Source organism: Pseudophryne corroboree, chromosome 9 (assembly GCF_028390025.1).
Source record: "Pseudophryne corroboree isolate aPseCor3 chromosome 9, aPseCor3.hap2, whole genome shotgun sequence".
NCBI lineage: Eukaryota > Metazoa > Chordata > Amphibia > Anura > Myobatrachidae > Pseudophryne > Pseudophryne corroboree.
In genome coordinates this window covers 155505361-155528070 of record NC_086452.1, presented here as the reverse complement: position 1 = coordinate 155528070, position 22710 = coordinate 155505361, and the positions used below count along the sequence as shown (strand labels likewise).

General features: G+C 48.8%; 1 protein-coding gene across 2 annotated transcripts in view; it reads left to right on the top strand.

The window, feature by feature from the left end:
- The window catches only part of CCDC18 (coiled-coil domain containing 18), a 434514-nt gene that overhangs the window by 353854 nt on the left and 57950 nt on the right, over positions 1–22710 (top strand). For both annotated transcript variants that reach the window (XM_063939870.1, XM_063939871.1), the window contains exons 23-24: positions 5746–5862; positions 7868–8011. In XM_063939870.1, coding sequence (XP_063795940.1) covers positions 5746–5862; positions 7868–8011 — 261 coding nt within the window. The remainder of the gene's footprint in view (positions 1–5745; positions 5863–7867; positions 8012–22710) is intronic.

The following is a 22710-nucleotide window of genomic DNA, read 5'->3' as shown; positions in this document are numbered from 1 at the left end:
AGGAGGCTTGTCTACACATCAACGTACTGGAATTGAGGGCCATATACAACGGCCTACGACAAGCGGAGGATCTTCTTCGCGACCTACCGATTCTGATTCAATCAGACAACTTCACAGCCGTGGCTCATGTAAACCGCCAAGGCGGGACAAGGAGCAGAGTGGCAATGGCGGAAGCCACCAGGATTCTTCGCTGGGCGGAAAATCACGTAAGCGCTCCGTCAGCAGTCTTCATTCCAGGAGTGGACAACTGGGAAGCAGACTTCCTCAGCAGACACGATCTCCATCCAGGAGAGTGGGGACTTCATCAAGAAGTTTTTACAGAGATAACGAGTCGTTGGGGAATTCCTCAAATAGACATGATGGCGTCTCGCCTCAACAAGAAACTTCAGAGATATTGTTCCAGGTCGAGGGACCCTCAAGCAATAGCGGTGGACGCCCTAGTGACACCGTGGGTGTTTCCGTCGGTCTTTGTGTTCCCTCCACTTCCACTCCTTCCAAAGGTGATAAGGATCATAAGAAGAACAAGGGTTCAGGCGATACTCATTGTTCCAGACTGGCCAAGGAGGGCCTGGTATCCAGATCTTCAGGAGTTGCTCATAGAAGATCCCTGGCCCCTTCCTCTACGAGAGGACCTGTTACAACAAGGACCGTGCGTGTATCAAGACTTACAGCGGCTTCGTTTGACGGCATGGCGGTTGAACGCCAAATCCTAGCCCGAAAGGGTATTCCCAGTGAAGTCATTCCCACACTTCTTCAGGCTAGAAAATAAGTAACGGCAAAGCATTACCACCGTATTTGGAGAAAATATGCATCTTGGTGTGAATCCAAGAAGGCTCCTACGGAGGAATTTCAGCTGGGCCGTTTGCTCCATTTTTTGCAAGCGGGTGTGGATGCGGGCCTAAAGTTAGGCTCCATTAAAGTACAAATATCGGCCTTATCAATTTTCTTTCAGAAAGAATTGGCCTCCCTTCCAGAAGTTCAGACCTTCGTGAAAGGCGTACTGCACATCCAACCTCCCTTTGTGCCCCCAGTAGCACCATGGGATCTTAATGTGGTGTTGCAGTTCCTGCAATCTCATTGGTTTTAACCTTTACGTAAGGTTAAGTTAAAATTCCTTACTTGGAAAGTAGTCATGTTGTTGGCCTTGGCGTCCGCAAGGCGGGTATCTGAATTGGTAGCTTTGTCTCACAAAAGCCCCTATTTAATCTTCCATGCTGATAGAGCGGAGTTGAGGACTCGTCAGCAATTTCTGCCAAAAGTGGTTTCATCGTTTCACGTAAACCAGCCTATTGTGGTGCCAGTGGCTACTGACGCCTTGGCGGAATCGAAGTCTCTCGATGTGGTCAGAGCTCTGAAAATCTATGTCGCCAGAACGACTCAAATTAGGAAAACAGAGGCTCTGTTTGTCCTATGGGCTCCCAACAAGATTGGGGCTCCTGCTTCCAAGCAGACTATTGCACGCTGGATCTGTAATACGATTCAGCAGGCTCATTCTACGGCAGGATTGCTGTTACCGAAATCGGTGAAGGCCCATTCTACCAGAAAGGTAGGCTCATCCTGGGCGGCTGCCCGAGGGGTCTCGGCATTACAGCTTTGCCGAGCTGCTACTTGGTCGGGATCAAACACTTTTGCAAAGTTTTACAAGTTTGATACCCTGGCTGAGGAGGACCTCTTGTTTGGTCAATCGGTGCTGCAGAGTCATCCGCACTCTCCCGCCCGTTCTAGAGCTTTGGTATAAACCTCATGGTTCTTGAAGCATCCCCAGCATCCTCTAGGACGTATGAGAAAATAGGATTTTAATACCTACCGGTAAATCCTTTTCTCTTAGTCCGTAGAGGATGCTGGGCGCCCGTCCCTGTGCGGACACTATCTGCAGTACTTGTTTCATAGTTATTGCTTGTGTTACACAAAGGTTGTGTTTCAGTTATGGTCAGCCTGTTGCTGATTTTGTTCATGCCGTTGACTGGAATTCTGGTTAATGCCATGTTGTACGGCGTGTTTGGTGGTGTGAGCTGGTATGCATCTCACCCTTAGTTTTAAAAATTAAATAAATCCTTTTCCTCGAAATGTCCCTCTCCCTGGGCACAGTTCCTATAACTGGAGTCTGGAGGAGGGGCATAGAGGGAGGAGCCAGTTCACACCCATTTAAAGTCTTAAAGTGCCTATGTCTCCTGCGGATCCCGTCTATACCCCATGGTTCTTGAAGCATCCCCAGCATCCTCTACGGACTAAGAGAAAAGGATTTACCGGTCGGTATTAAAATCCTATTTTAAATACCTACCGGTAAATCCTTCTCTGGTAGTCCGTAGAGGATGCTGGGCGCCCGCCCAGCGCTTCGTGATCCTGCAGTGGTTACTTGGTTCAGTACTGCTTAGTTCCTGGTTAAGTACTGTTTTGTTACTTGGTAAGTAATATTGTTCAGCCGTTGCTGATGTTTCAAGCTAGTTAGCTCGGTTTGCCTTGTATGTGTGAGCTGGTGTGAATCTCGCCACTCTGTGCAAAATCCTTCTCTCGAAGATATCCGTTACCTCGGGCACAGTTTCTAGACTGAGTCTGGTAGGAGGGGCATAGAGGGAGGAGCCAGACCACACTCTCAAACTCTTAAAGTGCCAATGGCTCCTAGTGGACCCGTCTATACCCCATGGTACTAATGTGGACCCCAGCATCCTCTACGGACTAAGAGAAAAGGATTTACCGGTAGGTAATTAAAATCCTATTTTTATTTATGCAATAGATAAAATAATTTCTTCAGACACGTGGGATGGGGCATGTCACTCTGGGCAGGGCCGGCTCCAGGCCTACTAGCACCCTGAGCGAGAAAATGTAAAAGCGCCCCCCAACCCCTATGCGCGCGCGCTTCGGGGAAAGTGGGCGTGGCCTCCTGTGAAAGTGGGTGTGGCCTCGTAACTTCATATTATTAAACTATAAATAAATATATTTTTTCACACCCCCTCTATGCACACAATTAGCAGCCTTATGCAGAACAGCCACAGTAGTGTTCCTTACACACAATGTCTCCAGTGTAGTGCCAGCTACACATGACATGCCCCGCAGCAGTGCCAGCAACACATGACATGCCCCGCAGCAGTGCCAGCAACACATGACATGCCCCGCAGCAGTGCCAGCAACACATGACATGCCCCGCAGCAGTGCCAGCTACACATGAAATGCCCCGCAGCAGTGCCAGCTACACATGACATGCCCCGCAGCAGTGCCAGCTACACATGACATACCCCCCCAGCAGTGCCAGCTACACACAATAGACCCCCAGCAGTGCCAGCTACACATGATAGTGTTCACGTTTTAGGGCAGGGTGCTGATCACAAGGAGGGCACATTTTTAAGTAAGGAGGGCAAAATGATGTACATACTGTAATGCTTGGTGCTCCTCCACCCACATGCTGAAGCAGGGACAGTGCGCGCCGAAGGCGCGCAGCAAAAAATTAGGGGCGTTGCTTCGTGGGGAAGGTGCATGACCACAGAATAGTGGCAATTCGCATTACACCACATAGTAATGCAGCTAATACACATTGCACCAGGTAGAACCTCCTATACACTTTGCGCCAGGCAGAGCACGTTAGACACTTTGCGCCAGGCAGAGCACGTTAGACACTTTGCGCCAGGCAGAGCACGATAGACACTTTGCGCCAGGCAGAGCACGATAGACACTTTGCGCCAGGCAGAGCACGATAGACACTTTGCGCCAGGCAGAGCACGATAGACACTTTGCGCCAGGCAGAGCACGATAGACACTTTGCGCCAGGCAGCGCACGATAGACACTTTGCGCCAGGCAGCGCACGATAGACACATTGCCTAGCCACAGACACCTAGTAGATACACTACATGATATGCCCCCCAGCAGTGCCAGCTACACGTGACATGCCCCCCAGCAGTGCCAGCTACACGTGACATACCCCCCAGCAGTGCCAGTACACATTGCACCAGGTAGAACCTCCTATACACTTTGCGCCAGGCAGAGCACGATAGACACTTTGCGCCAGGCAGAGCACGATAGACACTTTGCGCCAGGCAGAGCACGATAGACACTTTGCGCCAGGCAGCGCACGATAGACACATTGCCTAGCCACAGACACCTAGTAGATACACTACATGATATGCCCCCCAGCAGTGCCAGCTACACGTGACATGCCCCCCAGCAGTGCCAGCTACACGTGACATACCCCCCAGCAGTGCCAGTACACATTGCACCAGGTAGAACCTCCTATACACTTTGCGCCAGGCAGAGCACGATAGACACTTTGCGCCAGGCAGAGCACGATAGACACTTTGCGCCAGGCAGAGCACGATAGACACTTTGCGCCAGGCAGCGCACGATAGACACATTGCCTAGCCACAGACACCTAGTAGATACACTACATGATATGCCCCCCAGCAGTGCCAGCTACACGTGACATGCCCCCCAGCAGTGCCAGCTACACGTGACATACCCCCCAGCAGTGCCAGCTACACGTGACATGCCCCCCAGCAGTGCCAGATACATAAATGGCCACACAGTGCAGATATGCCCCCAGTGCCAGATACATAAATGCCCCCACAATGCCAGATACATAAATGACCACACAATGCCAGATACATAAGTGCCCCCACAGTGCCAGATGCATCAATGACCCCACAGTGCCAGATACATAAGTGCCAGATACATAAATGCCCCCAGTGCCACAAAACATATATGCCCCCACAGTGCCAGATAAATAAATGCCCGCCGTGCCACAAAACATAAAAGCCCCCACAGTGCAGATATGCCCCCACAGTGCCAGATACATAAATGCCCCCAGTGCCAGAAACATAAATGCCCCCACAGTGCAGATATGCCCCCACAGTGCCAGAAACATAAATGCCCCCACAGTGCAGGTATGCCCCCACAGTGCCAGAAACATAATGCCCCCACAGTGCAGATATGCCCCCACAGTGCCAGAAACATAATGCCCCCACAGTGCAGGTATGCCCCCACAGTGCCAGAAACATAATGCCCCCACAGTGCAGATATGCCCCCACAGTGCCAGAAACATAATGCCCCCACAGTGCAGATATGCGTATGCCCCCACAGTGCCAGAAACATAATGCCCCCACAGTGCAGATATGCCCCCACAGTGCCAGAAACATAATGCCCCCACAGTGCAGATATGCCCCCACAGTGCCAGAAACATAATGCCCCCACAGTGCAGGTATGCCCCCCACAGTGCCAGAAACATAATGCCCCCACAGTGCAGATATGCCCCCACAGTGCCAGAAACATAAACGACCCCACACAGTGCCAGACAGATTTTAACTTACCTGTCACTGACACTGCGGTGCTGGGAGCCGGGAGTACTGCTGTGGGCACGGGCGGGTGGGAGTACTGCTGTGGGCACGGGCGGGTGGGAGGGCCGCGGATGGAGGAACGATACTGTTTGCGCGCTATGCATGCTGCGCGGCGACGGCGTCTAACGTCAGACGCCGGCGCTGCATAGCGCGCACACAAGCGGCCGGGAGTGGGACACGGCACACAGATTAAAGGCTGGCTCCAGGCAGAAATATGGCGGCCGCAGCGTGCGGCGCCCTATAAGAGTGGCGCCCCGCGCGGCCGCTCTAGTCGAACATGCCTGGAGCCGGCCCTGACTCTGGGTAAAGCCTTTCTTTAATAATGTACTGCTGAAAGGTTCTCCACATAGGTCTTGGGAGATGTTATACCTTTTCCACAGCTTCAATATTCTGCATGAAATTCACTTTTTGCTGCTTTTGTAGCTGACACAGTTGGACATGAGTATTCGGGAACGTAAGGGAGAAATGGAGCAGAAAATTATTCAGCTGGAAAGCACCTTACAGAAATCAGAGTTGGAAGCAGATGGTCGTATTAAACAGGTAGAGAGTCCCTGCATTACAGCACTTGATTAGTTCACAATCGTATATCGTTGCAACCTTCAGCAAATGCCTGGTTGTGTAGCATGGGGATTGTCATTGGAATCTAACTCAACAGTTTAAGCTAATCACATACACATATGATAGTAGCTTATGACCAGTGTATCATTGTAAGAGCAATGGAAACGAATGTTTCCAAACTTCCAAATTCAGAATAATTGATGTAAGAGCAATGGAAACGAATGTTTCCAAACTTACTTTACTTAATATAAATCTGTTAGATTTTAATTGGTATTTTAATATTTTAATTTGCTGATATGTTGTTACAGATAGATTTATCTTTTTTCTTTTTATCAAGTGTATTGTTTTAACATATTACTTTACTGAGATTAGGAATAATGAGGGTTAGAGGACGTCTATACAGCCCCTTAATTTTATTTCTGCACTAAATGATATTCAGGCAATTTTATAAAGAAAAGCAACCAATCTGTATGTGAGTGTGTAGCTTGCTTTACATAGGGCCTGATTCATATTTCTATGCAAACCTGATGGTGTGTGTACAAATACATTGTTAGGGGTCTACACATGTGCAGAACGAGTCTTGCAATGTCGCTTGCAGCCCCCTGTCAGCCGCATCTTGATTGGCACGCTGCTGCATTTGGGGGGGCGGATCCATTTTTTAAAATGAGGCGGTGTTGTCCCGGTTTTGAACGTGTGATGGGTCCAGGGTCTGTGTTGGGCACACACTTTTCTGAACCCCGGTGTCCGAATCCTACGACCAGCCTGCGTAAGTTTCAGCTCACGCATGCTGGCTAGTACCCGTATCCATCATTAATGGCGATGGTCGCAATGGTAATCAGAGGCTGCGTCCTCAGACGCACGAATCGGATCCTTGCTAATGATAACAGGAGCAGAAATATGACCTTCTATAAGAAAAAAAGACCAAAAGCAACTATGTGTCTTTTCCAGGGCACACTTGAAAAGATGATGATGATAATAATATGAAATAAATATTTAATTAAAATTACAATTTTATTGGTATACACTTAAAAAAGAAGGAAGACACTATATGTATATTGATATAAGCACAAATGCTATAATCCTAGGCGATAATGTATTGGTAGGCGAAAATATACAATTCCTTAATCGTCATAATAGTTTGTCTACCCTTTTGATGGGGATTAGTTGTAGGAATCGTTAGCTCACTTTGGCTCTGCATAATACAAATGCTGACTATACTGAAAATTGTGTCTGGAAATGACGGACTACTGCTAGAGTGTGGGTGAACAAATAATAATACATTATCGCCTAGGATTATAGCATTTGTGCTTTTATCAATATACATATAGTGTCTGCTTCCTTCTTTTTTAAGTGTATACCAATAAAATTGTAATTTTAATTAATTAATTTTTTCATATTATTATCTTTTCAAGTGTGCCCTGGAAAAGACACACAGTTGCTTTTGGCCTTCTTTTCTTATAGAAGGTCATATTTCTGTTTCATAGTTCATTTAACTATCTTCTGAGAGCACCACCAACTCATTGCTGAACCAATTGTTATTGAGGCTTAATGTTGGTTTTGTAAAACTATAAGATTAAACAATACTATATTATATCCTGTGCAGATTAGCACCCTTTTAGTAATGATAACAGGATGCATCTATTCCCTGCAGACACCTCCTGCTGCTTCTTTTTCAATTTTAATTAGATTTTTCACAGCCGCTTCATTCCATACAAACATTAATCGAGCCCATAGACCACAATGTCAGCACTATAAAGCTGGTAGTATGTATTAAAGGGTTTTGGGGTTTTTTTTAATACATTTTGTTCCCATAATCAGATGACTTATTATAAAGGTGTCCTCTCAGTGTCCCAGACCAGGCTCCATAGCCAGCAAGCTAAGCCCTAGTGCAGCTGCTTTTCAATATTCCATTATCTTGTATATCAATAATGTATGAATAATCACTAACTCCTATTTAAATGCCAACATTTTTACTGACATTTTACAGATTTCATCCCTTGATGAAAAACTACAAGAAACAAGAGATCAGCTTCGTGAAAAAGATTTTGGATTACTTCAAAAAGATCAATATATAAATCAATTGCAAAAAGAGATGGAGAAAAAACAGTTAGTAATAACTGAAATGGATCAGGTATGTGCTGCCTGAAACCTATAACTGGGACTATATCATGAAATTAAGATATATGTTCTAGCCAATGGGTAGCCAAAACGTTAATCGCAGTGGACAGCCAACAGCAGCCAATAAGAATCAGGCTGATTTTTATTGGCTAACTGCGCTGAACTGAAGCCACGACTGTGTGTGTTGGCTGTCACTGTGACAGCTACAGCCAATAAGAAGCAGGCTGATTCTTATTGACTGTGGCTGTCGCAAGTAACAAGCTCCATTGTGCGCGTGCCAGAGAGCCAGATTAAGGGGGGGGGGGGGGGGGGCTGAGCCAACTTTAGGGGGTACAGACATGATATCATTCAGGTGCTTGAAAGGGAGGGGTTTCTCTAAGCAGGAAAAAAAAACACGTTTAGTTTCCCCAAGCACCCTGAATAACAGCAGTAACCAGATTCAAATCCCACACAATATCTTAGAATTCAGAGATCTTGGTTACATATATCTGCACAAGTGTATGTATAAGCCCCCAAGCCACGTCAAGGCCCCTCTGTATATATTGGGGGTCCCTAGCTCTATGTGACCCTAGACTGATCAAGACTGGCGGCAAATGCAGCTGCCCGCACAGTGCTTTGGAGTCTGCACTGATGCTGCGCTGGATTGCCAGTGCCGCCCACGGTTGAAGGCAGGGAGGGGCTGAGAGCTCCTCTCTGACAGGTCAGACTCTATGTGGGGGGTTGGGGCAATTTAGGTTTTCTTTTTTTCCCTTTGGAGGACACTGTGTTTGGGGTTTATTCTGTGGGACAGTGTCCGTCCCCCCCCCCCCCCCCCCCTGTGACAGTACCCACACCCCTTACCATGAGACCATGCCCCTTTTGACACACCACTCCCCCTTTTTGTGCCTACTTGGTAGATCACAAAGGATTTTCAGGTTTTAGAGTAGATCACTAAGTCCAAAAGTAAGTAAAGTATTATATTTTACAGTTAATTTTTTTGTCTTTTTACTTTACCATATAAATGATGACTACACTTTGAACTGAAATCAGGAGACCTCCTGTCGGGATCCCGGCGGTCACAATGCCGACGCCAGAATCTCGACAGGCGGTGAAATGCCGCTGCTGGAATACCGGCAAGCCAGGCTGTATGGGTGTCCAAGACACCCATACAGGGAGAATAAAACCTGTGCTAAGCGCAGCGAGCCACCGTGCCCGCAGCGTGACGAGCACAGCGAGCCTACAAGGGTCTTTCAAGCGTTCTTCCCGCTGCCGGCATACTGGCGGATGGGATGCCGCTGTCGGTATTTTGACAGCCGGCATCCCAGCTGCCGGTAATTAGTATTCCTCTGGCTGGGTCCACAGGATTATCCACAGGATAACATTGGGATATTGTCGAGCGACAGCGAAAATGGCACCAACACGGTCACAAGCTTTCTGGCCTCCCAGGATGCATTGGGGCCTCCACTATATAGTCCCGCCCACTGACTCAGTCAGATCAGTTTTTTGCTTGGTGCGGCAGCCTCAAGTTTTCATTACTTTATTTTTATAGACTTACTATAATGTTTTCTCTGTCATCCATCTGGGGGACGCTGCGCCGTTACTTGTGGGTTAGAGGTGTGTGGTAGTGGAGTTTGGCACAGAATCTATCTAAAGCTGACTCCTCCCCCCTCTAACCCCTCCCATCTCCTTCCTGCTCAGCCATCACTCCGTTTTAGTTTTGTGCCTGTGGAGTACAGACACAGTTTTTATTTCTCCTAGATTTTTTCTTTTATTTTATTTACTATTTACAAGATACCTAGTCCCTGTTTACAGGTGACGGGTATAAATGGAGCAAGGATGCTGTCGAAAAGGGCCACCATACCTTGGTCACTGGGGCCTTTTTATTCACTAAAAAGCGGCAGATCAAGGTACTGGACAGCCACAATCTGTCACTGACAGTATTGGGCTTTCCCTAACTTATTTTCTTATTTATTTTATTTATTAGTTTTACCCCCCCAACCCCCCCCCCCCCCCGGCGCACGCACGCCAGCCAGCTGGAGCTGTACCGGAGACCTGTCCCCTACACCCGCAGTGAGAGTGTCTGAGGGGTTGTGGGGACGGACGGAGATCCCGGACATAGAAGCCGCCGCGACAGCCGCTGTGCTTAGCGACTCGCGGCGGCCCGAACTTCCGGTCTGACGCGTGGTGACAGCGGGAGCGCAGGGACGGCTTCCCGCCGTGCTCTGCCCGCGCGCGCGCCACTTTACATGACGCCACCTTCCCTAGCTGAAGCAGGGGGACGCTGTGCAGAGCAAGGAGCCTTCCAGGGGGAGAAATTATTTACAAACCGCAAGTATAGAGGGGGCTAATCCAAGGGGGGGATTACAGTCAGCCCTATTGGGACACAGATCACTAGTCAGAATTTTATGATACTTTTCTTTAGTACACAATTTCAGAATAAGAAAAATGACTAGTAAACCGGACAAACCTACAAAGGGCAAAACGGCCTCAGTAGTTTTTTTTTCCTGCTCTCAGTGTGGCTCAAAGCTAGCTAAAGGTAGTACTGACGCAGGTACCCTATGTACTTCATGCTCTGGTGCATCAGTGACAGATCAGCAGGGAGGTTCCACAGATCAGCCGATGCCCCCATGGGTTAAGAACATGGTGGATGCCATTTCAGATTTGCGTCAGTCTAGAGAGACTGAATCTGATCGGACTCAGGTGGAGCCTTTATGGGCCCAAAATATGGGCAAGTGTCTCACTGATTTAACTCAGTCCTTAAATAAGTTTGTAAATGCTGCCAGCAGTTCGACTGCTACTAAGCGATCGCAGCCGTTACCCGCTATAGCGTTTCCAGGAGAGGAGGCGGACTTTGTCATCTCCTTTGGAGGAGGGGGAGGTAGATCCTGAATGGGATGAAGTTTCGGCTTGGGAAGATGAGGAACCTTCTACTAGTTCAGGTGTTAGATTGTTAATAGAAGCCATTCGTCAGACTCTTAATATTCAGGACGCGGCGGTGGAGGAAACTCCTTCCCCCTTTTTCAAACGACAGAAGAGACAGGTTACTGCCTTCCCTTCTTATTCTCACTTTGCGGATATTTTAAAAGAACCCTGGCTTAAACCGGATTCTCGTTTTCAGGCGCCTAAAAAGTAAAAATTTCTATATCCTTTTACGGAGGAAGATACAAAATTGTGGGAGACGGCCCCAAAGGTAGACGCTCCTATTTCACATCTGGCAAAAGCTACGGTTATTCCGTCGGTACAGTCTGTGACCTTAAAAGACACTACCGATAGGAAGATAGAAGCATTACTAAAATCTATGTTTCTCTGACGTCCTAGTGGATGCTGGGAACTCCGTAAGGACCATGGGGAATAGCGGGCTCCGAAGGAGGCTGGGCACTCTAGAAAGATTTATGACTACCTGGTGTGCACTGGCTCCTCCCACTATGATCCTCCTCCAAGCCTCAGTTAGACTTTGTGCCCGGCCGAGGTTGGATGCACACTAGGGGCTCTCCTGAGCCCTTAGAAAGAAAGTATAGATTTAGGTTTTTTATTTTCAGTGAGACCTGCTGGCAACAGGCTCACTGCAGCGAGGGACTAAGGGGAGAAGAAGCGAACTCGCCTGCTTGCAGCCGGATTGGGCTTCTTAGGCTACTGGACACCATTAGCTCCAGAGGGATCGACCGCAGGCCCAGTCCTTGGTGTTCGGTCCCGGAGCCGCGCCGCCGTCCCCCTTACAGAGCCAGAAGCAAGAAGAGGTCCGGAAAAACGGCGGCAGAAGACATCAGTCTTCACCAAGGTAGCGCACAGCACTGCAGCTGTGCGCCATTGCTCCTCATACACACTTCATACTCCGGTCACTGAGGGTGCAGGGCGCTGGGGGGGGGGCGCCCTGAGAAGCAATAATAACACCTTGGCTGGCAAAAAATTCCACAATATATAGTCCCAGAGGCTATATATGTGGAAAATACCCCTGCCAGAATATGGAAAAAAGCGGGAGAATAGTCCGCGGAAAAGGGGCGGAGCTATCTCTCACAGCACACTGGCGCCATTTCTCCTTCACAGATCCGCTGGAAGGAAGCTCCCTGGCTCTCCCCTGCAGTCTACACTACAGAACAGGGTAAAAATAGAGAGGGGGGGCACTAAATTTAGGCGCAGTATATAATATATAGAAAAGCAGCTATAGGGGACATAACTCAGTTAGTCCCTGCATTATATAGCGCTCTGGTGTGTGCTGGCATACTCTCACTCTGTCCCCCCAAAGGGCTTTTGTGGGTCCTGTCCTCATTCGGAGCATTCCTTGTGTGTGTGCGGTGTGTCGGTACGGCTGTGTCGACATGTTTGATGAGGATAATGATGTGGAGGCCGAGCAGATGCCTTTAGAAGGGATGTCACCCCCTGCGGGGCAGACACCTGAGTGGATGAGCTTATGGAAAGTAATGAGTGCACGTATAGACTCCTTACATAAGAAAATTGACGACATGCCAAATGTGGGACAGCCGACTTCTCAGCTCGTGCCTGCCCAGGCGTCGCATGGGTCGTCAGGGGCTCTAAAACGCCCGCTACCGCAAGCAGACCCAGAGGTCGACACTGATACTGACACCAGTGTCGACGACGATGAGTCTAACCTGATGCCCACTAAGGCCATTCACTGCATGATTGAGGCAATGAAAGAGGTGTTACACATTTCTGATATAACTACAGGTACCACTAAAAAGGGTATTATGTTTGGGGAGAAAAAACTACCCGTAGTTTTTCCCCCATCAGATGAATTAAATGAAGTGTGTGAAGAAGCGTGGGCTTTCCCTAATAAAACACACGTTTGTCTAATAAGGTGGCACTACCGTCTCCGGATATGGCCGCCCTCAAGGAACCTGCTGATAGAAAGCAGGAGGCGATCCTGAAGTCTGTATATACACACTCAGGCATTATACTTAGGCCAGCTATTGTGTCCGCTTGGATGTGCAGTGCTGCCGCTGCGTGGTCAGATAAACTGTCAGAAAATATTGACACATTAGACAGAGACACGATCCTGTTAACCATAGACCATATAAAAGACTCAGTCTTATATATGAGAGATGCACAGAGGGAAATCTGCCGACTGGCATCTAAAGTAAGTGCATTGTCCATTTCTGCTAGGAGAGGCTTATGGACTCGCCAGTGGACAGGAGATGCAGATTCTAAAAAGCACATGGAAGTGTTGCCATATAAGGGTGAGGAATTATTTGGGGATGGTCTCTCGGACCTAGTTTCCACAGCAACGTCTGGGAAGTCAGCATTTTTACCCCATGTCCCCTCACAGCCTAAGAAGGCGCCGTTTTATCAGGTTCAGTCCTTTCGGACCCAGAAAAACAGGCGTGGAAAAGGCGGGTCCTTTCTGTCCAGAGGTAGGGGAAAAAGGCTGCAACAAACAGCAGGTTCCCAGGAGCAAAAGTCCTCCCCCGCTTCTTCTTCCAAGTCCGCCGCATGACGGTGGGGCTCCACAGGCGGAGCCAGGTACGGTGGGGGGTCGCCTCAAGAATTTCAGCGATCAGTGGGCTCGCTCACAGGTGGATCCCTGGATCCTGCAAATAGTATCTCAGTGGTACAAACTGGAATTCGAGGCGTCCCCACCCCACCGGTTCCTAAAATCTGCCTTGCCGATTGCTCCCTCAGACAGGGAGGCGGTGCTAGCGGCAATTCACAAGCTGTATTCCCAGCAGGTGATAATCAAGGTACCCCTACTTCAACAAGGCCGGGGTTATTATTAAACACTATTTGTGGTACCGAAACCGGACGGTTCGGTGAGACCCATTTTAAATTTAAAATCCTTGAACACGTACATAAAAAAATTCAAGTTCAAGATGGAATCGCTCAGGGCGGTTATTGCAAGCCTGGACGAGGGGGATTACATGGTATCCCTGGACATCAAGGATGCTTACTTGCATGTCCCCATTTACCATCCTCACCAGGAGTACCTCAGATTTGTGGTACAGGATTGCCATTACCAATTCCAGACGCTGCCGTTTGGCCTGTCCACGGCACCGAGGGTATTTACCAAGGTTATGGCGGAAATGATGATACTCCTTCGAAAAAAGGGAGTTTTAATTATCCCGTACTTGGACGATCTCCTAATAAAAGCGAGGTCCAAGGAACAGTTGTTGGTGGGAGTAGCACTATCTCAGGAGGTGCTGCACCAGCACGGCTGGATTCTGAATATCCCAAAGTTACAGCTGGTTCCGACGACACGGCTACTGTTCCTGGGTATGATTCTGGATACAGTCCAGAAGAAAGTGTTTCTCCCGGAGGAGAAAGCCAGGGAGTTGTCATCTCTAGTCAGAGACCTCCTGAAACCAAAACAGGTATCAGTGCATTGCTGCACACGGGTCCTGGGAAAGATGGTGGCTTCTTACGAAGCAATTCCCTTCGGCAGGTTCCATGCCAGAATCTTTCAGTGGGACCTGTTGGACCAGTGGTCCGGATCGCATCTTCAGATGCATCGCCTAATAACCCTGTCTCCAAGAACCAGGGTGTCTCTACTGTGGTGGCTGCAGAGTGCCCATCTTCTAGAGGGCCGCAGGTTCGGCATACAGTACTGGGTCCTGGTGACCACGGATGCCAGCCTTCGAGGCTGGGGGGCAGTCATACAGGGAAGAAACTTCCAAGGACTATGGTCGAGTCAGGAGACTTCCCTTCACATAAATATTCTGGAACTAAGGGCCATCTACAATGCCCTAAGTCAAGCAAGATCCCTGCTCCTGCACCAGCCGGTGCTGATCCAGTCAGACAACATCACGGCAGTCGCCCATGTAAATCGACAGGGCGGCACAAGAAGCAGGATGGCGATGGCAGAAGCCACAAGAATTCTCCGATGGGCGGAGAATCATGTACTAGCACTGTCAGCAGTGTTCATTCCGGGAGTGGACAACTGGGAAGCAGACTTCCTCAGCAGACACAACCTCCACCCGGGAGAGTGGGGACTTCACCCAGAAGTCTTCCAGATGCTGGTAAACCGTTGGGAAAAACCACAGGTGGACATGATGGCGTCCCGTCTCAACAAAAAGTTAAAAAGATATTGCGCCAGGTCAAGGGACCCTCAGGCGATAGCTGTGGACGCTCTAGTGACACCGTGGGTGTACCAGTCGGTTTATGTGTTCCCTCCTCTGCCTCTCATTCCAAAGGTATTGAGAATAATAAGAAAGCGAGGAGTAAACACAATTCTCGTGGTTCCGGATTGGCCAAGACGAGCGTGGTACCCGGAACTTCAAGAGATGCTCTCAGAGGACCCGTGGCCTCTACCGCTCAGACAGGACCTGTTACAGCAGGGGCCCTGTCTGTTCCAAGACTTACCGCGGCTGCGTTTGACGGCATGGCGGTTGAACACCGGATCCTAAAGGAAAAGGGTATTCCGGAAGATGTCATTCCTACGCTTATTAAGGCCAGGAAAGATGTTACGGCAACGCATTATCACCGCATATGGCGGAAATATGTTGCATGGTGCGAGGCCAATAAGGCCCCAACAGAGGAATTTCAACTAGGTCGATTTCTGCATTTCCTGCAAGCAGGAGTGGATATGGGCCTAAAACTAGGCTCCATTAAAGTACAGATCTCGGCTCTGTCGATTTTCTTTCAAAAAGAACTAGCTTCAGTACCTGAAGTTCAGACATTTGTGAAAGGAGTGCTGCATATTCAGCCCCCATTTGTGCCTCCTGTGGCACCTTGGGATCTCAACGTGATGTTGAGTTTCTTAAAATCACATTGGTTTGAGCCACTAAAAACCGTGGATCTGAAATATCTCACGTGGAAAGTGGTCATGTTATTAGCCTTGGCTTCAGCCAGGCGAGTGTCAGAATTGGTGGCTTTATCATGTAAAAGCCCTTATCTGATTTTCCATATGGATAGGGCAGAGTTGAGGACTCGTCCCCAATTTCTCCCTAAGGTGGTGTCAGCATTTCACCTGAACCAGCCTATTGTGGTGCCGGCGGCTACTAGTGAATTGGAGGACTCCAAGTTGCTAGACGTTGTCAGGGCCCTGAAAATTATATGTTTCCAGGACGGCTGGAGTCAGAAAATCTGACTCGCTGTTTATCCTGTATGCACCCAACAAGCTGGGTGCTCCTGCTTCTAAGCAGTCTATTGCTCGCTGGATTTGTAGTACAATTCAGCTTGCACATTCTGTGGCAGGCATACCACATCCAAAATCAGTGAAAGCCCATTCCACAAGGAAGGTGGGCTGTTCTTGGGCGGCTGCCCGAGGGGTCTCGGCATTACAACTTTGCCGAGCAGCTACTTGGTCAGGGGCAAACACGTTTGCAAAATTCTACAAATTTGATACCCTGGCTGAGGAGGACCTGGAGTTCTCTCATTCCGTGCTACAGAGTCATCCGCACTCTCCCGCCCGTTTGGGAGCTTTGGTATAATCCCCATGGTCCTTACGGAGTTCCCAGCATCCACTAGGACGTCAGAGAAAATAAGAATTTACTCACCGGTAATTCTATTTCTCGTAGTCCGTAGTGGATGCTGGGCGCCCATCCCAAGTGCGGATTGTCTGCAATACTTGTAAATAGTTTTCTCTAACGTCCTAGTGGATGCTGGGGACTCCGTCAGGACCATGGGGAATAGCGGCTCCGCAGGAGACAGGGCACAAAAGCAAGCTTTTAGGATCACATGGTGTGTACTGGCTCCTCCCCCCATGACCCTCCTCCAAGCCTCAGTTAGGTTTTTGTGCCCGGCCGAGAAGGGTGCAATCTAGGTGGCTCTCTTAAAGAGTTGCTTAGAAAAAGTTTTTAGGTTCTTTATTTTCAGTGAGTCCTGCTGGCAACAGGCTCACTGCATCGAGGGACTTAGGGGAGAGATTTTCAACTCACCTGCGTGCAGGATGGATTGGATTCTTAGGCTACTGGACATAGCTCCAGAGGGAGTCGGAACATAGGGCTCGCCCTGGGGTTCGTCCCGGAGCCGCGCCGCCGACCCCCCTTGCAGATGCTGAAGATGAAGAGGTCCGGAACCAGGCGGCAGAAGACTCTCAGTCTTCATCAGGTAGCGCACAGCACTGCAGCTGTGCGCCATTGTTGTCAGCACACTTCACACAGCGGTCACGGAGGGTGCAGGGCGCTGGGGGGGGGCGCCCTGGGCAGGAATGTATAATACCTGTATGGCGAAAAATACATCACATATAGCCCTTGAGGCTATATGGATGTATTTAACCCCTGCCAGATATCTAAAACTCCGGAGAAGAAGCCCGCCGAAAAGGGGGCGGGGCCTATTCTCCTCAGCACACAGCGCCATTTTCCTTCACAGAAAGGCTGGTGGGAAGGCTCCCATGATCTCCCCTGCACTGCACTACAGAAACAGGGTTAAAACAGAGAGGGGGGGCACTGATTTGGCGATATGTATATATATTAAAATGCTATAAAAGGAACACTTATATAAAGGTTGTCCCTGGATAATTATAGCGTTTTGGTGTGTGCTGGCAAACTCTCCCTCTGTCTCCCCAAAGGGCTAGTGGGTCCTGTCCTCTATCAGAGCATTCCCTATGTGTGTGCTGTATGTCGGTACGTGTGTGTCGACATGTATGAGGAAAATATTGGTGAGGAGGCGGAGCAAATTGCCTGTAATGGTGATGTCACTCTAGGGAGTCGACACCGGAATGGATGGCTTATTTATGGAAATTACGTGACAATGTCAACACGCTGCAAGCCGGTTGACGACATGAGAGGGCCGGCGAACAAATTATTATCTGTCCAGGCGTCTCAAACACCGTCAGGGGCTGTAAAATGCCCATTTACCTCAGTCGGTCGACACAGACCCAGACACGTACACTGATTTCAGTGTCGACGGTGAAGAAACAAACGTATTTTCTTTTAGGGCCACACGTTAAGGGCAATGAAGGAGGTGTTACATATTTCTGATACTCCAAGTACCACAAAAAAGGGTATTATGTGTGAGGTGAAAAAACTACCTGTAGTTTTTCCTGAATCAGATAAATTAAATGAAGTGTGTGATGATGCGTGGGTTTCCCCCGATAGAAAATTATTGGCGGTATACCCTTTCCCGCCAGAAGTTAAGGCGCGGTGGGAAACACCCCTCAGGGTGGATAAGGCGCTCACACGCTTATCAGAACAAGTGGCGGTACCATCTACGGATAGGGCCGTACTTAAGGAGCCAGCTGATAGGAGGCTGAAAAATATCCTAAAAAGTATACACACACATGCTGGTGTTATACTGCGACCAGCGATCGCCTCAGCCTGGATGTGCAGAGCTGAGGTGGCTTGGTCGGATTCCCTGACTAAAAATATTGATACCTTTGACAGGGACAGTATTTTATTGACTATAGAGCATTTAAAGGATGCATTTCTATATATGCGAGATGCGCAGAGGGATATTTGCACTCTGGCATCAAGAGTAAATGCGATGTCCATATCTGCAAGAAGATGTTTATGGACACGACAGTGGTCAGGTGATGCAGATTCCAAACGGCACAAAGATGTATTGCCGTATAAAGGGGAGGAGTTATTTGGGGTCGGTCCATGGGACCTGGTGGCCAGGGCAACTGCTGGAAAATCCACCGTTTTTTACCCTAAGTCACATCTCTGCAGAAAAAGACACCGTCTTTTCAGCCTCAGTCCTTTCGTCCCTATAAGAGTCATATCTGCCCAGGGATAGAGGAAAGGGAAGAAGACTGCAGCAGGCAGCCCATTCCCAGGAACAGAAGCCCTCCACCGCTTCTACCAAGTTCTCAGCATGACGCTGGGACCGTACAGGACCCCTGGATCCTACAAGTAGTATCCAAGGGGTACAGATTGGAATGTCGAGAGGTTTCCCCCCTCGCAGGTTCCTGTAGTCTGCTGTACCAATGTCTCCCTCCGACAGGGAGGCAGTATTGAAAACAATTCACAAGCTGTATTCCCAGCAGGTGATAATAAAATTACCCCTCCGACAACAAGGAAAGGGGTATTACTCCACACTATATGGTGGTACTGAAGGCTAGGTGAGACCTATTCTAAATCTGAAAAATTTGAACACTTGCAAGGGTTCAAATCCAGATGGAGTCACTCAGAGCAGTGATAGCAAAGAACAAGGGGACTATATGGTGTCCCGGGACATCAGGGATGCTTACCTCCATGTCCCAAAATTTGCCTTTTCTCACCAAGGGTACCTCAGGTTCGTGGTACAGAACTGTCACTATCAGTTTCAAGACGATGCCGTTGGATTGTCCAAGGCACCCCGGGTCCTTACCAAGGTAATGACCGAAAGGAGGATTCGTCTTCAAAGAAAATGGACGACCTCCTGATAAGAACAAGGTCCAGAGAACAGTTGGAGGTCGGAGTAGCACTATCTCAAGTAGTTCTACGACAGCATGGGTGGATTCTAAATATTCCAAAACCGCAGTTGTTCCGACGACACGTCTGCTGGTCCTAGGGATGATTCTGGACACAGTCCAGGAAAAGGTGTTTCTCCCAGAGGAGAAAGCCAGGGAGTTATCCGAGCTAATCGGGATCCTCCTAAAACCAGGAAAAGTGTCAGTGCATCATTGCACAAGAGTCCTGGTAAAAATGGTGGCTTATTACGAAGCGCTTCCATTCGGCAGATTTCACGCAAGAACTCTTCAGTGGGATCTGCTGGACAAATGGTCCGGATCGCATCTTCAGATGCATCAGCGGATAACCCTATATCCAAGGACAAGGGTGTCTCTCCTGTGGTGATTACAGAGTGCTCATCTTCTAGAGGGCCGCAGATTCGGCATTCAGGATTGGATGCTGGTGACCACGGAGGCCAGCCTGAGAGGCTGGGGAGCAGTCACACAAGGAGTGTGATCAAGTCTGGAGAATTCTCTCCACATAAATATACTGGAGCTAAGAGCAAATTTATAATGCTCTAAGCTTAGCAAGACCTCTGCTTCAAGGTCAGCCGGTATTGATCCAGTGGGATAACATCACGGCAGTCGCCCACGTAAACAGAAAGGGCGGCACAAGAAGCAGGAGGGCAGTGGCAAAACTGCAAGGATTTTTCGCTAGGCGGAAAATCATGTGATAGCACTGTCAGCAGTGTTCATTCCGGGAGTGGACGACTGGGAAGCAGACTTCCTCAGCAGGCACGACCTCCACCCGGGAGAGTGGGAACTTCATCGGGAAGTTTTCCGCATGATTGTGAACCGTTGGGAAAGACCAAAGGTGGACATGATGGCGTCCCGCCCGAACAAAAAATGGGACAGGTATTGCGCCAGGTCACGAGACCTTCAGGCGATAGCTGTGGACGTCCTGGTAACACCGTGGGTGTAACAGTCGGTGTATGTGTTCCCTCCTCTGCTTCTCATAACCAAGGTATTGAGAATTATAAGACATAGAGGAGTAAGAACTATACTCGTGGCTCCGGATTGGCCAAGAGGGACTTGGTAACCGGAACTTCAAGAGATGCTCACAGAGGACTAATGGCCTCGGGAGCTAAGAAGGGATTTGCTTTCAGCAAGTACCATGTCTGTTCCAAGAGGAACCGTGGCATCGGCCTTTAAGAAAGGACCTGCTCCAGCAGGGACCTTGTCTGTTCCAAGACTTACCGCGACTGCGTTTGACGGCATGGCGGTTTGAACGCCGGATCCTAAGGGAAAAGGCATTCCGGAAGAGGTCATACCTACCCTGGTCAAAGCCAGGAAGGAGGTGACCGCACAACGTTATCACCACATGTGGTAAAAATATGTTGCGTGGGTGAGGCCAGGAAGGCCCCACGAAAAAATTTCAACTAGGTCGATTTCTGCACTTCCTGCAAACAGGAGTGTCTATGAGCCTCAAATTGGGGTCCATTAAGGTTCAAGTTTCGGCCCTATAGATTTTCTTCCAGAAAGAATTGGCTTCAGTTCCTGAAGTCCAGACGTTTGTCAAGGGAGTATTGCATATACAGCCCTTGTGTGCCTCCAGTGGCACCGTGGGATCTCAACGTAGTGTTGGGATTCCTCAAATCATGTTGGTTTGAACCACTCAAATCTGTGGATTTGAAATATCTCACATGGAAAGTGACCATGCTGTTGGCCCTGGCCTCGGCCAGGCGATTGTCAAAATTGGCGGCTTTGTCTTACAAAAGCCCATATTTGATTTTCCATTCGGACAGGGCAGAACTGCGGACTCGTCCCCAGTTTCTTCCTAAGGTGGTGTCAGCGTTTCACCTGAAACAACCTATTGTGGTGCCTGCGGCTACTAGGGACTTGGAGGACTCCAAGTTGCTAGACGTTGTCAGGGCCCTGAAAATAAATATATATATATATATATATATATATATAATTCCAGGACGGCTGGAGTCAGAAAGTCTGACTTGCTGTTTATATTGTAGGCACCCAAAAAGCTGGGTGCTCCTGCTTCTAAGCAGACTATTGCTCGTTGGATTTGTAGTACAATTCAGCTTGCACATTCTGTGGCAGGCCTGCCACAGCCAAAATCTGTAAATGCCCATTCCACAAGGAAGGTGGGCTCATCTTGGGCGGCTGCCCGAGGGGTCTCGGCTTTACAACTTGCCGAGCAGCTACTTGGTCAGGGGCAAACACGTTTGCAAAATTCTACAAATTTGATACCCTGGCTGAGGAGGACCTGGAGTTCTCTCATTCGGTGCTGCAGAGTCATCCGCACTCTCCCGCCCGTTTGGGAGCTTTGGTATAATCCCCATGGTCCTGACGGAGTCCCCAGCATCCACTAGGACGTTAGAGAAAATAAGATTTTACTTACCGATAAATCTATTTCTCATAGTCCGTAGTGGATGCTGGGCGCCCATCCCAAGTGCGGATTGTCTGCATTACTTGTACATAGTTATTGTTACAAAAAATCGGGTTATTATTGTTGTGAGCCATCTTTTTTAGAGGCTACTTCATTGTTATCATACTGTTAACTGGGTTCAAATCACAAGTTGTACGGTGTGATTGGTGTGGCTGGTATGAGTCTTACCCGGGATTCAAGATCCTTCCTTATTGTGTACGCTCGTCCGGGCACAGTACCTAACTGAGGCTTGGAGGAGGGTCATAGGGGGAGGAGCCAGTACACACCATGTGATCCTAAAAGCTTGCTTTTGTGCCCTGTCTCCTGCGGAGCCGCTATTCCCCATGGTCCTGACGGAGTCCCCAGCATCCACTACGGACTATGAGAAATAGATTTATCGGTAAGTAAAATCTTATTATTGTTAACTAAAGGGTTATTGTTGAGCCATCTGTTGAGAGGCTCAGTTGTTTTTCATACTGTCAAACTGGATATAGTATCACGAGTTGTACGGTGTGATTGGTGTGGCTGGTAAGAGTCTTACCCGGGATTCTAAATCCTTCCTTATTATGTCAGCTCGTCCGGGCACAGTGTCCTAACTGAGGCTTGGAGGAGGGTCATAGTGGGAGGAGCCAGTGCACACCAGGTAGTCATAAATCTTTCTAGAGTGCCCAGCCTCCTTCGGAGCCCACTATTCCCCATGGTCCTTACGGAGTTCGCAGCATCCACTACGGACTACGAGAAATAGAATTACCGGTGAGTAAATTCTTATTTTTCTTTATCAGGTGTTTCCCTCCGTCCAGTGCTGGCGAGTGCCTGGGTACTTAAGGCCGTGGATGAATGGCTTGCACAGGTGCTATCTGGAATGCAGTCGGACGACCCGTCGGAAGCCATTCAATTAGCGGAACAGATTTCGGAGGCTCTCACTTATGTGGGTGAAGCTTTGTTGGATTCGGTTGTGCTACAGTCCCGGGTTTCAGCCTTGACAGTATCCGCAAGACGCTCTTTGTGGCTTAGAGTTTGGAATGCTGATTCTGAC